Source organism: Epinephelus lanceolatus, chromosome 2 (assembly GCF_041903045.1).
Source record: "Epinephelus lanceolatus isolate andai-2023 chromosome 2, ASM4190304v1, whole genome shotgun sequence".
NCBI lineage: Eukaryota > Metazoa > Chordata > Actinopteri > Perciformes > Serranidae > Epinephelus > Epinephelus lanceolatus.
This window is the reverse complement of record NC_135735.1, coordinates 11,611,883-11,626,480: the sequence shown is the minus strand read 5'-3', so window position 1 is coordinate 11,626,480 and position 14,598 is coordinate 11,611,883. Positions and strand designations below refer to the sequence as shown.

The window sequence follows — 14,598 nt, the reverse complement described above, 5'->3', positions numbered from 1 at the left end:
AGAGTTATCAATTAACCTAGTCCCCAAACTGCATGTCTTTGGACTGTGGGAGGAAGCCGGAGTGCCCGGAGAGAACCCACACTGACACGGGGAGAACATGCAAACTCCACACAGAGGGGCTCCCACACCCGGGATCAAACCGGCAACCCTCTTGCTGTGAGGCGACAGTGCTAACCACCACACCACCGTGCCGCCCTCAGAGAGAGAGTTTTCCATTGAATATGTTAGGAAGAGTGGAACGGCAAAAAGATGAGAGCATGTCAGTGCAAACAGAATTTAACGGAGTCCGAACAAAAAGCAGCAAAAAAGTTATAAAATTTCTGAAAAACTTCCTGTGCAACATTATCCGCATGCCTTGTGTCCATTCGTGGGTTCATGGAAATCCAAATGCTATTTTTACTTAACTGAAGCTGAAATAAAGCATTTCTTGTGAAGGAATTTGTTGTGCGTATGCATGCATGTATAAATTTAACAAAAAAATAATTAATTCAGACGTTATAGGTGACACAACTCAAACTTGTTTTAAGCATCTGCTGACAGATCTTCATACCTAAAGGTAATTCAAGGAAACCAACAGATGTCTTGAACATTAAAAAGTACCCTAAATAAATAAACATCCAAAACACAACAGCATAGTCTGAAAACTGATAAGCTATGATATGAGATACCTGTATGTAGGGATGCAAGATAATATCGGCACATTTTCGATATCAGCCAATATCGGCTTTGAAATTAACTATCAGAATCAGCCAACCTGCTTGGCTTATTTATTTTTTAAAAATGGGACAATATGTATTAATAAACAATTATTTGGCTATAGCCAGACGGCTAATTTCCGTCTCCAGTCCCATGGCAGAGAGAAGGCAACAATGCTAAGGCTGTGAAAATAAATGTGGTGAAGTAAAAAGTACATTTGCAGAAGTATAAAGCAGCATAAAATGGAAGTACTCATGTAAAGTACAGTTACCTCAAAAAGGTACTTAACTAGAGTACTTAGTAAAAGTTTAAGTTAACAGTAAACATGGTAAAATGTGCCAAAGAGTAGCTCAAATTATTAATGAATGATGGATGGATGATGAACAGTAATAAACACAAATAACCCATCTGTCATTTGGTACAGAAATCTCTCGCTCTCTTCACACAAGTGTCTGGAGGCATTTCAGTGCTGTAACTGTTGGTTGACAACATTAATATAAACATGCTGCTCTTAAACGGTGGGAGGGTGGGTGGGGGTCTGGAGTTGGGGGAGTGCAGCTGTTGAATCAGGATTAGCAGAGCGAGATGACCCTTCACAACCCCCTCACGCCCCCACCCACAACACAACAACACCCTGCCAAATCCTCCGCCCAGCACACATGAAAACATGGAAAATGTGGGCATCAGTCGTATCTGATGGTCCTGACAGTAGGTTGAAAATCTTAAAATATTTTTATGTTTTATTCCCAGTAAATTCAGGAGCACTTAAGTTTTTCAAGGTTTAAACACTCTGTGTTTTGCTCTCTGTAATCCTGGAGATCTACACCTTTCCTTAGTGGGTTATTTTTTGTTGATAACCGAAGTTTAAATGAGATCAAATTAGTATTTTTCTTTCATCAACATGTCCAGAGACTGTTGCATGGTGTGGAATAAAAACACACGTGGCGTGACTTCATCTAAAATTCAGACAGCAGCAGCAGAGTGAACAGTGCTGCAGCTGTATGAACACAATACTTGATACTGACATGCAGTGGTGGAAAAAGTATTGAGATCATTTACTTAGGCCTAAGCAAAAGAACAAATACATAAACGGCATACTATACTATGACTTTTTAGTGGCATTTGTCATTACATACTATACTATACTATGACCTTTTACATCACATTTTGGATGACATTATCCTTTGACTTTGTTATCATAATTTGGACGACATACTATACTATAACTTTTTCATCACAATTTTGACGACATATTATACTATGACCTTTTCATGACATTTTGGACGCCATAGTATACTAATACTTTTTAGTGGCATTTGTCATTACATACTATACTATGACCTTTTCATCACATTTTGGATGACATTATCCTATGACTTTGTTATCATAATTTGGACGACAAATTATACTATGACTTTTTCATCACATTTTGATTGACATACTATACTATGACCTTTTCATCACATTTTGGATGACCTACTATACTATGACTTTTTCATCACAATTTGGTTGACATACTATACTATGACTTTTTCATCACATTTTTGATGACATACTATATTATGACTTTTTCATCACAATTTGGTTCACATACTATACTATGACCTTTTCATCACATTTTTGATGACATACTATATTATGACTTTTTCATCACAATTTGGACGACATCCTATACTATGACTTTTTCATCACATTTTTGATGACATACTATACTGTGACTTTTCATCACAATTTTGACGACATACTATACTGTGATTTTTCATCACAATTTTGACAACATACTATACTATGACTTTTTGATGATATTTCGGACGACATATTATACTATGACCTTTTCATGACATTTTGGACGCCACACTATACTATGACTTTTTCATCACGTTTTGGACGACATGCTATTCTATGACTTTTTCATCACGTTTTGGACGACATATTATACTATGACCTTTTCATCACGTTTTGGACGACATACTATACTATGACTTTTTCATCACAATTTGGACAACACACTATACTATGACTTTTTCATTACAATTTGGACGACATACTATACTATGACTTTTTCATTATATTTTTGATGACATACTATACTATGACTTTTTCATCACGTTTTGGACGACATACCATACTATGACTTTTTCATCACATTTTGGACAACACACTATACTATGACTTTTTCATTACAATTTGGACGACATACTATACTATGACTTTTTCATTATATTTTTGATGACATACTATACTATGACTTTTTCATCACATTTTTGATGACATATTATACTATGACCTTTTGATGATATTTTGGACGCCGCACTATACTATGACCTTTTTATGATATTTTTGATGACACACTATACTATGACTTTTTCATCACAATTTTAACGACATATTATACTATGACCTTTTTATATTTTTGATGACATACTATACTATGACTTTTTCATCACATTTTGGATGACATATTATACTATGACCTTTTCATGACATTTTGGACAACATACTATACTATGACGTTTTTCATGATATTTTTGACGACATACTATACTATGACCTTTTTATGATATTTTTGATGACATGCTATACTATGACTTTTTCATGATATTTTTGACGACATACTATGCTATGACCTTTTTATGATATTTTTGATGACATACTATCATCACATTTTGGACGACATACTATACTATGACCTTTTGGACGCCACACTATGACCTTTTGATGATATTTTGGATGACATATTATACTATGACCTTTTGGATGCCACACTATGACCTTTTGATGATATTTTTGATGACAGAGTATACTGTGACTTTTTCATCACATTTTTGATGACATACTGTACTATGACCTTTTGGACGCCATACTATGACCTTTTTATGATATACAGTACAGGCCAAAAGTTTGGACACACCTTCTCATTCAATGCGTTTTCTTTATTTTCATGACTATTTACATTGTAGATTCTCACTGAAGGCATCAAAACTATGAATGAACACATGTGGAGTTATGTACTTAACAAAAAAAGGTGAAATAACTGAAAACATGTTTTATATTCTAGTTTCTTCAAAATAGCCACCCTTTGCTCTGATTACTGCTTTGCACACTCTTGGCATTCTCTCCATGAGCTTCAAGAGGTAGTCACCTGAAATGGTTTTCCAACAGTCTTGAAGGAGTTCCCAGAGGTGTTTAGCACTTGTTGGCCCCTTTGCCTTCACTCTGCGGTCCAGCTCACCACAAACCATCTCGATTGGGTTCAGGTCCGGTGACTGTGGAGGCCAGGTCATCTGCCGCAGCACTCCATCACTCTCCTTCTTGGTCAAATAGCCCTTACACAGCCTGGAGGTGTGTTTGGGGTCATTGTCCTGTTGAAAAATAAATGATCGTCCAACTAAACGCAAACCGGATGGGATGGCATGTCGCTGCAGGATGCTGTGGTAGCCATGCTGGTTCAGTGTGCCTTCAATTTTGAATAAATCCCCAACAGTGTCACCAGCAAAACACCCCCACACCATCACACCTCCTCCTCCATGCTTCACAGTGGGAACCAGGCATGTGGAATCCATCCGTTCACCTTTTCTGCGTCTCACAAAGACACGGCGGTTGGAACCAAAGATCTCAAATTTGGACTCATCAGACCAAAGCACAGATTTCCACTGGTCTAATGTCCATTCCTTGTGTTTCTTGGCCCAAACAAATCTCTTCTGCTTGTTGCCTCTCCTTAGCAGTGGTTTCCTAGCAGCTATTTGACCATGAAGGCCTGATTGGCGCAGTCTCCTCTTAACAGTTGTTCTAGAGGTGGGTCTGCTGCTAGAACTTTGTGTGGCATTCATCTGGTCTCTGATCTGAGCTGCTGTTAACTTGCCATTTCTGAGGCTGGTGACTCGGATGAACTTATCCTCAGAAGCAGAGGTGACTCTTGGTCTTCCTTTCCTGGGTCGGTCCTCATGTGTGCCAGTTTGGTTGTAGCGCTTGATGGTTTTTGCGACTCCACTTGGGGACACATTTAAAGTTTTTGCAATTTTCCGGACTGACTGACCTTCATTTCTTAAAGTAATGATGGTCACTCGTTTTTCTTTAGTTAGCTGATTGGCTCTTGCCATAATATGAATTTTAACAGTTGTCCAATAGGGCTGTCGGCTGTGTATTAACCTGACTTCTGCACAACACAACTGATGGTCCCAACCCCATTGATAAAGCAAGAAATTCCACTAATTAACCCTGATAAGGCACACCTGTGAAGTGGAAACCATTTCAGGTGACTACCTCTTGAAGCTCATGGAGAGAATGCCAAGAGTGTGCAAAAGCAGTAATCAGAGCAAAGGGTGGCTATTTTGAAGAAACTAGAATATAAAACATGTTTTCAGTTATTTCACCTTTTTTTGTTAAGTACATAACTCCACGTGTTCATTCATAGTTTTGATGCCTTCAGTGAGAATCTACAATGTAAATAGTCATGAAAATAAAGAAAACGCATTGAATGAGAAGGTGTGTCCAAACTTTTGGCCTGTACTGTATATATATATATATATATATATATATATATGTATATATATATATATATATGTAAAATAAAATAATGTGTATATATATATATATATATATATATATATATATATATATATATACATTATTTTATGGGCTTTTTGCCTTTATTGACAGGACAGAGAGTGAAATGGGGAGACAGAGAGAGAGAGTGGGGACTGACATGCAGCAAAGGGCCGCAAGCCGGATTGGAACCCGTGGCAGCGAGGCAATGACTCTGTACATGGGGCACCAGCACTATCCACTACACTACCAACGCCCCAGACCTTTTTATGATATTTTTGATGACGACATACTATACTATGACTTTTTCATCACATTTTTGATGACATACTATACTATTGACTTTTTCATCACATTTTTGATGACATACTATACTATGACTTTTTCATGACATCTTTGATGACATACTATACTATGACTTTTTCATCACATTTTGGACGACATACTACACTATGACCTTTTGATGATATTTTGGATGCCGCACTATACTATGACCTTTTTATGATATTTTTGATGACATACTATACTATGAGTTTTTCATGACATTTTGGATGACATAGTATGAGTTTTTCATGACATTTTGGACGTCACACTATACTATGACTTTTTCATGATATTTTTGATGACATATTGTGCTATGACTTCCGGAGCCTTTGTGCTCCACTGTCTCACAGGTTAACTTATATCGCAGCCGTGTCTGGATAGTGTGACGTGTGTGGTTGTGCTGCTGCCATGGTCCTGCCAGATGCCTCCTGCTCCTGCTGTTATCATTAGTCATACTTCTACTGTTATTATACACATATGATTATTGTCACATATGTATACTGTCAGATATCTATATATACTTTCAACATATTGTACCACAATAGCCACAATTATAATTATAATATTACTTTCATTAATGTTGTTGTGAGCTATTACCGTTACTGTCTGTCCTGCATCTCTCTCTGTCTCTGTCTCTCTCTCTGTCTCATTGTGTCATACGGATTACTGTTAATTTATTGTGTTGATCTGTTCTGTATGACATCTATTGCATGTCTGTCCGTCCTGGAGGAGGGATCCCTCCTCAGTTGCTCTTCCTGAGGTTTCTACCGCAAATTGTGATTTGTGATATTAGGCTTTATAAATAAAATTGATTTATTGATTGATTGACTTTCCATGACTTTTTTGACGACATACTATACTATGAATTTTTCATCACATTTTTGTCGACGTATTATACTATGACATTTTTATATTTTGGACGACATGCTATACTATGACTTTTTCATGACATTTTTGATGACATACTATGCTATGACTTTTTCATGACATTTTTGTCGACATATTATACTATGCCATTTTTATATTTCGGACGACATGCTATACTATGACTTTTTTTAGGACATTTTGGACGACATGCTATACTGTGACTTTTTTTTAGGACATTTTGGACGATATACTATACTATGACTTTTTTTATGATATTTTGGACGACATGCTATACTATGACTTTTTTATGACATTTTTGACAACATACTATATACTATGACTTTTTTTATGGTATTTTGGACGACATGCTATACTATGACTTTTTTTTATCATACTTTGGACGACATGCTATACTATGACTTTTTCATGACATTTTTGATGACATACTATGCTATGACTTTTTTATCATATTTTGGACGACATGCTATACTATGACTTTTTCATCACATTTTTGATGACATACTATGCTATGACTTTTTTTTATGATATTTTGGACGACATGCTATACAATGACTTTTTTAGGACTTTTTGGGCGACATGCTATATAATATGACTTTTTTTATGATATTTTGGACGACATCCTATACTATGACTTTTTTTTAGGACATTTTGGACGATATACTATACTATGACTTTTTTTATGATATTTTGGACGACATGCTATACTATGACTTTTTCATGACATTTTTTATGACATACTATACTATAACTTTTTCATCACATTTTGGATGACATGATATACTATGACTTTTTCATCACATTTTTGACAACATACTACTATGACCTGTTGATGACATTTTTGACGACATGCTATACTATGACTTTTTCATCACGTTTTGGATGACATACTATACTATGACTTTTTCATGACATTTTTGATGACATACTATACTATGACTTTTTCATCACATTTTGGACGACATACTACACTATAACCTTTTGATGATATTTTGGATGCCGCACTATACTATGACCTTTTTATGATATTTTTGATGACATACTATACTATGACTTTTTCATGACATTTTGGATGACATAGTATGAGTTTTTCATGACATTTTGGACAACATAGTATGAGTTTTTCATGACATTTTGGACGTCACACTATACTATGACTTTTTCATGATATTTTTGATGACATACTGTGCTATGACTTCCGGAGCCTTTGTGCTCCACTGTCTCACAGGTTAACTTATATCGCAGCCGCATACTACTATGACCTGTTGATGACATTTTTGACGACATGCTATACTATGACTTTTTCATCACGTTTTGGATGACATAATATACTATCACTTTTCCATCACATTTTTGACAACATACTATACTATGATCTGTTGATGACATTTTGGACGACATGCTATACTATCACTTTTTCGACAACATTTTTGTTTTGTTTGTTTGTTTGATGTCAGAAAGGTGTTAGAGAAGGTTTCTGAAGTCATTTGTGTTCCCAGGCCGTCATGTGACCGACATTTCAGATTTTAACCACTACACCTAAATTGCCAAAGAGTTCAGTGCTTTCCCTTACATCACTGCTTGGTGTCACAGATCTGAACTCCACTCAACATCTGAGCTCTATGTGATCGCCTTGCCTGGTCTTGGCAGCTCATCAGATACAAACGGTGGTGGCCCAGCTTACATGTCTGCTAAGAAATCCCTGGATTTTGTGGGTTCATGGCTCGGTATCATTTTCCTGTCTGCCCGTGCCAACACGCTGCAGCATGTAATCGGCCGTGTGTTCAGACCAGCCAGCCTGTCTGGAGTCTGAGATACGAGAGGAGGAGGAGCAGATTTACTGGTCTGACTTCCTCTGAATATCCATCCTCACACATCTGGTTTAGTAGTTGATTGATACTGGACACAGAGTCTCTGAAATTAAAGAAGCACCTGCAGTGTTTTCATATGGTCTGAACAGTCCAAATGTTAGAGTTTCACATCTGCTTCTCTTAGAGAGAGAAGATTTACATTTCAGGAATCAGGTTTGGCAGAGCAGTGAGAATAATCTGACAAACATACAAGATTAAAGCAAATACTGAGACAAGAGTTTAATATCAAAACAAAACCTTCGTTGTGTCAGCTAACTTTTTTGTGGATTAGACTGTAGCAAAGTGAAGTCTCTCTTCAGTTAATATTAATACAGTGGACTGCAGGTTCTTAAACTCTCTCACTTCACTAATTTGTGTTATATACAGTAATTCATCTACATTTACAGTAAGAATTTCATTAAACTTTAGAAAACAGTTTGTACTCTTATTAGTACTTTCTTTTGCAACTGTGTGCTTCAGTATATTTTACTCTCTGATGTTTCATCGATTACTCGCATGTTTTTTGTTATTCTTAATGACCCATCACTCAAACATGTGGAAATTAATGGATATACCCACCACTAAGTGCAGAGAATTATCTTAAAGCTAGATCAACCTACATCATCTTGTTCCATTATATTAGAGAGAGGTCAGACATCTCCAACAGTTAGCATCTCACACCAAAACAATCTAGATTGATAAATAGCACTACAGTAAAGAGAAAAATATGTGTTTTTGATTTTGTGGTGAACTGTAATACATCTGAGGCAGCCAAAAAAAAAAGAAGCAAAGTGAAAGCAGTGTAACAACTGTTATCTAGTAAAAAGAGCAAACTCTTTTAGTTTTCCAAAGGAAATATTTATTGAAAATGCAAATGTACATTTGTATGATACAAATCCTCTTTAACTCAACTATCCCGGTGGGTCTGTTTGATATGAACAAACGCATTACAAATTTAGTTCACAGAGAAACATCCATCTACAACCAACACCATGCTCTTCTAATATTTGTCTTTCTGTAATCGGGATTAAAGCCAAACAAAAATTTGGATCCTGTTGGGTTTGTTTGTTCTTTAGTTTGGCCAAATTCTTCTCCTCTCTCCGTGTTGTCGTCCATAAAAAATCAGAACGGCTGTGCTCTATCAAACTCCAATAAATAAATAAAGTGCTCCACGTACAGCTGGATTTAAATCAGTTAATACACCTCACTAGTGTTGATTATATCAAGTATATTTCACATCACTGAATATACAGTTTATTGTTGTCTGTCTAAAAGTGAAATATCTAAGAATTTGATATTGCAAATCATTTTAAAAAGTTAGGAGTTATTTACAAAAAACAAGGCACAACATAAGGAATTCTGGGAAAATATGATCTCAAATGATGATGATGAACAGAGCTGAGAAGGTGTTCGCAGTTACATCTCAGGGCTCATCTCCTGATTATATGTGTCACACCCTCTTTTAAAACCTTTTTAATATATCGCCTAAAACATTCTCCTTTACAGTCAGACAGCACAGAAGTGCTCTGACGAGACAAGCAGAGAAATTAGTTCTCATTTAAAAACAGAAGATCAACTTACTTTTTCCTTTGCTGAACTTTTTCTCTGTAACTTGACAGGGAGGTGGCAGTGCAGTAAAATAGAGAGTTTACTCTGCAGGGTTTTTTAAGGGAGGTTATGTATCATTGATACCTGTTATTAACAGAACAGCCATGAAACCGCTCCAATACACTGCCTCTGTTTTGATCTAATCTTAATGATCTTGACTAAAAAAGACACTGTCCTCTTTTTGTGACAGGTTTTTTTTCTTACCTGGTAAGGTAAATATCAGAGTTCAAAGGTCACCTTCAGTGCCCTGTAGTTTGCAGCTGCTCTGCAGTACCACCTCCCTGCCAGCAGAGGCAGCAGGACGACTACCTGAAAGATCGAGAGTGTGAGTCATGCGGTCCTGCCAATCACAGCACAGTATTCCACTCTATCAACATCCTAAAGCAACATGGCTGAGGTGTCATCTTCTTCTTTTGTCTTGTGGTTTTAGAGGATGTAGATTAAACACCATATGTGTGTGTGTTGATGTGTGTGTAGAATGTGTGTCTTTAGGACCACTGGCAGGAGCAGTCTGTGGGCTCCTGGATGGTGTAGCTGACCCAGGTGGCGTTGCCGCTGCAGTAGAGCTGCACGGCACGCCGCTGCAGCCCCGTCTCCCTGCAGCACTTGCAGAAGCGAGCGTATGTGTTGATGTTGTAGTTGTAGATGCTGGCAGAAGGACACTTCCCATCACATGACACAATGTTTACCTGCAGGACACAGAGAGTCAGTATAGAAGGTAGCAGGGCTGCAGAAAGAACCAACGAAGTTGATTAAAGTAGAAGTCATTCTTCTTCATCATTGAGGGTCTTTTTCTTTTTTAAATATACTTTGTGATTCTTAGCAGGTGAACTAATTGTTCCACACATAATTATTCCAGTCTCTTTGACTGTTAGCTGATCCAAGCAGCAAAACATAATAGATAACAATCTACAAAACCATGTTTCTCACTGTTAGTTGTGATACATTTCATCCAGGCCCCTAAGAAAACTGCTCACATTTGCAGCAAATTTTTCCCATTGGCCACTCTCAGTACTGCAGTGATAAAATCCCTTGCGGCCCACAAAGCACTAACCTTACTCAGAGAAACAAAATGAGTATTAGCCACCAGTGATAAATGCGCCAGCTTTTCTTTTAAAGAGAAATATAGTTGATAGTATTAACTACCACTTCACTAGATATTATAAGTATATTATATAAATGTGTTATCTGGCCTCTCTGACAGAAAGTACTATTGTGTAACATCACTAACCTTTCTCACAGAAACATGGCTTATCTTAGTAACTGCTGATAAAACACTTTAAATTCAGCAGACTAAATTTTAGTAGCTACTGTAAAATTTCTTTAAGAGAGGGCTTTCTGGCACAAAGTCATAAAGGGAGACCTTCTCCCTTGTGCAAGATGAAATGCATCACCACTCATAGGAGCCATCTAGTGGCCAAAGAGAAAGATGCAATTTTGTAGATTGTTACCTAATGTTTGATTCTTGGATTCAGTCAAATTGCCAGAAAAAACGTTGGCATTGTATGTTTCTGCAAACCATGGACACAATACATTTGTACACTATTATGCTGCAGACACGTTGAAACTGCACATTTCAACAACACTGTGGTTAACGTGGTTAGGTTTAGGCACAAAACCTATTGATTATCGTAGGACAAAGATCGCTGGGTGGTGAACTTCTCAGAATCGTGTGCCTCATACTGAATCAGCATCTCATCACAACATACATGAAACATACCGGCCTGTTGCTGCGACAGTCGTTCTTTCTGATTGTCATCCTCACCGTCACCTTCTGACACGACTTCCCGTCTTCTTTGCCTATTCGCACAACAAACAAACCAAATCAGTCCAAATAAAGTTAAGGTGAGATCCAGAAACAAAACGTCTGACCTGCTGCATGTAGAGACAGCAAACACCAGGAAGGAGAGGAAGATGTCAGAGAAGTAAGGAGGCTGTAGCTCATGCACAAGCTGTGACGCTGTTTTAGCAGATGGATGAGTTAGATGAAGCAAATGAATAATAAATAAAAACATGTAAAGTTTTAAAAAAAAGAATAAGGCAACAAATAAGGAAGCTTTGCAGTTGGTGAGCAAAGACAAAATAGAGCTTTTACAAATAAGACAAAACAGAAATATTCAAAAAATATATAAAAAGACAATAAGATCATTCATGCATTTGTCATATAACAAAATTACTTTGAACAACTTTTTAAAAATACATTTCCGTCTTTAAAAATAAATAAATAAATGAAATTAATGAAAGAAAAAGACAGTTTCAGTAAACATGCTCCGTCAACCTTTGTGCCATTCAACATTAAAAACAAACAACAACAAAAAACTGAGCATAAACTTAAAGCTGCTATGTGTGGCATGAAGTCTTTATTCACATCACAGTTATCCTTTTTCTAAAGAGGTTAAGCACATTAGTAGTTTTATTTTTTCCCATCCGTTGAATTGAATTTCCCCTCAGGGGGATTAATAAAGTTAATTTAAAAAAAAAAGTTTTTCATCATCTGCCACCACCAGAAACTTTAAACTTTTTAGATCTCTTTGTGAAGCAGTAAAGTCTGTAAAAAAAACAACTACTTTTCTGGCCACAATTTCAGAAATGCGTTGATGTTTCGGTAACAAAACAAGCCCCTATTGGACTACAATAACAGCAGGAAAAGCAGCGACATCTCAGTAGAAAACAACTGCTTATTGGGACATAAATCCGTCAGAAAAAGCAGCTATGCCGTGTTCAATCACTTTTAAGGCTAAAATCCAGGCAAGAAAAGGAGCGATGTCTCTGTAAAAAACAACCATTTTTCTGGCCACAATTTCCGAAATCTATGTTTCAATAGAAAAAACAACCCCTTATTGGGCTACAATCCCAGCAGGAAAAGCACAGATGTCTTAGAAAAAACAACTGCTTATTGGGCCACAATTCAAAGGAAAAGCAGCGACATCTTGTTAAAATTCAACTGCTTTTCAGGCTAAAATCCAGGGAAGAAAAGCAGCAATGTTTCGGTAAAAAAAAACAACCACTGATTGGGCCACAATCCTGGCAAGAACTGCAGAGAGGTCTTGGAAAAATCAGAAACTTTTCAGGCCTCATTTACGAGGGAAAAAAAGCAGCGATGTCTCGGTAAAAACAAGTGCTTTGGCCATTACGATGGCAAAGACGGTGACCACAGGCACAAATCAGGGGTCTTTATCAAAGCACTGTGATTCAACTAATTGCAGATTAATTAAATATACAAATAAATAACTTTTCTTCAAGAACTCAACGTTCAAAACAACTCCTTCCAACTTGGCAATCTATTATCTGTTTTTAATAAAACAGTAAATTGTTCAAGTGTTTGCTCTGCTAAATCTTCAATGGTAAAATGCCTCACATAGCAGCTTCAGTTCCACACAGCTCCCCCTGGTGGCGGAGCAGCACGTGAAAACACCCCCGACACCACATCAGTATCTACTGACACATGCAGAGGTCTAAGCCCGACTACTGGGCCACTACCAACAGTACATTGTTGGCAATCAACAATGCACTGCCCAGACAGTGCGAAATGGGGAAAGAGTTTAGCTGTTGGTGTACATGTACGTGATCCACAGGGAGGGGCGGGGCTAAATAATGGTTACTGTCCTCTCAAGTGTGACATCATTTTTGGCCTACGGGAAGGATAGTGTCCCCGCCTCCTTTAAGGTGTAAACACACATTTTTTTAAGACACAAACTTACCAAAAAAGGGAATTCACAAGCAGTATTTAAATTTAACAGCTTTGTGAAGTAAAGAGAGTGCAACATCTGCACCATAAATTGTATAAATACACATATTATTAATTTCAGTATTATGTTTTGATTTTGATCTGATGATTTTTTATTTCACTGAGACCTGAAATGAGACAGCAGTTGAGAGGACTGTTCTGCAGTGGGGAGTAGGTTGCAGTCAGACTTCCTGTGTGTTTTATCAGTATTTTTTGGGTTTGGAGGGAGTACATTGTTGAATATCAACAATGGCACTGACAAGCCTTGTTGTTTTGGTACCTCGTTCACAGTTTGTGTTAACTGTGGGAGTCAGGGGGCTAACGGGAAAAGGGAAGAGAGGGAATCCAGTACCTGGTGGGATTGGTACATGATGGTAAGCTGCAGCACATAAACCACAAACCCACTTGCATGTGATCAGATGCTTTTCAGTGACAGCCGCTTCTATCGTTTGGCACTTTGAAGGTTATCTGTTGCCATTTTTACTGACGAGGCTGAATTCACTGAAAAGCACACTGAGGATCTCTCTAATCTGAATAACAGCAGACAAATGTAACGGAAAACAACAGCTAGGATCCAATTGAGACAACGTGGTTGAAGATTTTGGACTGAAACAGACAAACTGAAGGGCAAACATGTTGGAAACATGTTGAGCGGCAGGTGAAGGCGCTCTTCAGTGTCAGCTGCAGCCTACAGCTCTACGCTAACTACAGAATGATGCTACACTCAGATCAGATACTCACATGTCTTGCAGCACCCGTCCATGTAACTTACGATGGTTCCTCCAATCTGGGTGCAGATGACAGTCAGAATGTTAAGATACAGGTAAAGAAAAGCTGTTGGTGTGAAACCCTCTGTCTTTGCATCAGAGTTTGTTTTTTTGGAAAGTTAAACTGCAAAAAATTCCCACAGTTTTAAGACACAAATCTCTCTCGATATATTGATCAAAAACTCCAGAGCAAGTT

At 37.4% G+C, this 14,598-nt stretch overlaps 1 protein-coding gene across 1 annotated transcript in view; it reads right to left on the bottom strand.

Annotated features, from left to right (window-relative positions):
* Window positions 1-9,203: 9,203 nt before the first annotated feature.
* Window positions 9,204-14,598, bottom strand: part of otog (otogelin) — a 67,179-nt gene continuing 61,784 nt past the window's right edge. Inside the window, exons 53-56 of the mRNA XM_078162731.1 lie at window positions 14,377-14,422; window positions 13,916-13,987; window positions 11,629-11,708; window positions 9,204-10,597 (exon numbers count right to left, since the gene is read on the bottom strand). Coding sequence (XP_078018857.1) covers window positions 10,397-10,597; window positions 11,629-11,708; window positions 13,916-13,987; window positions 14,377-14,422 — 399 coding nt within the window. The 3' untranslated portion in view covers window positions 9,204-10,396. The remainder of the gene's footprint in view (window positions 10,598-11,628; window positions 11,709-13,915; window positions 13,988-14,376; window positions 14,423-14,598) is intronic.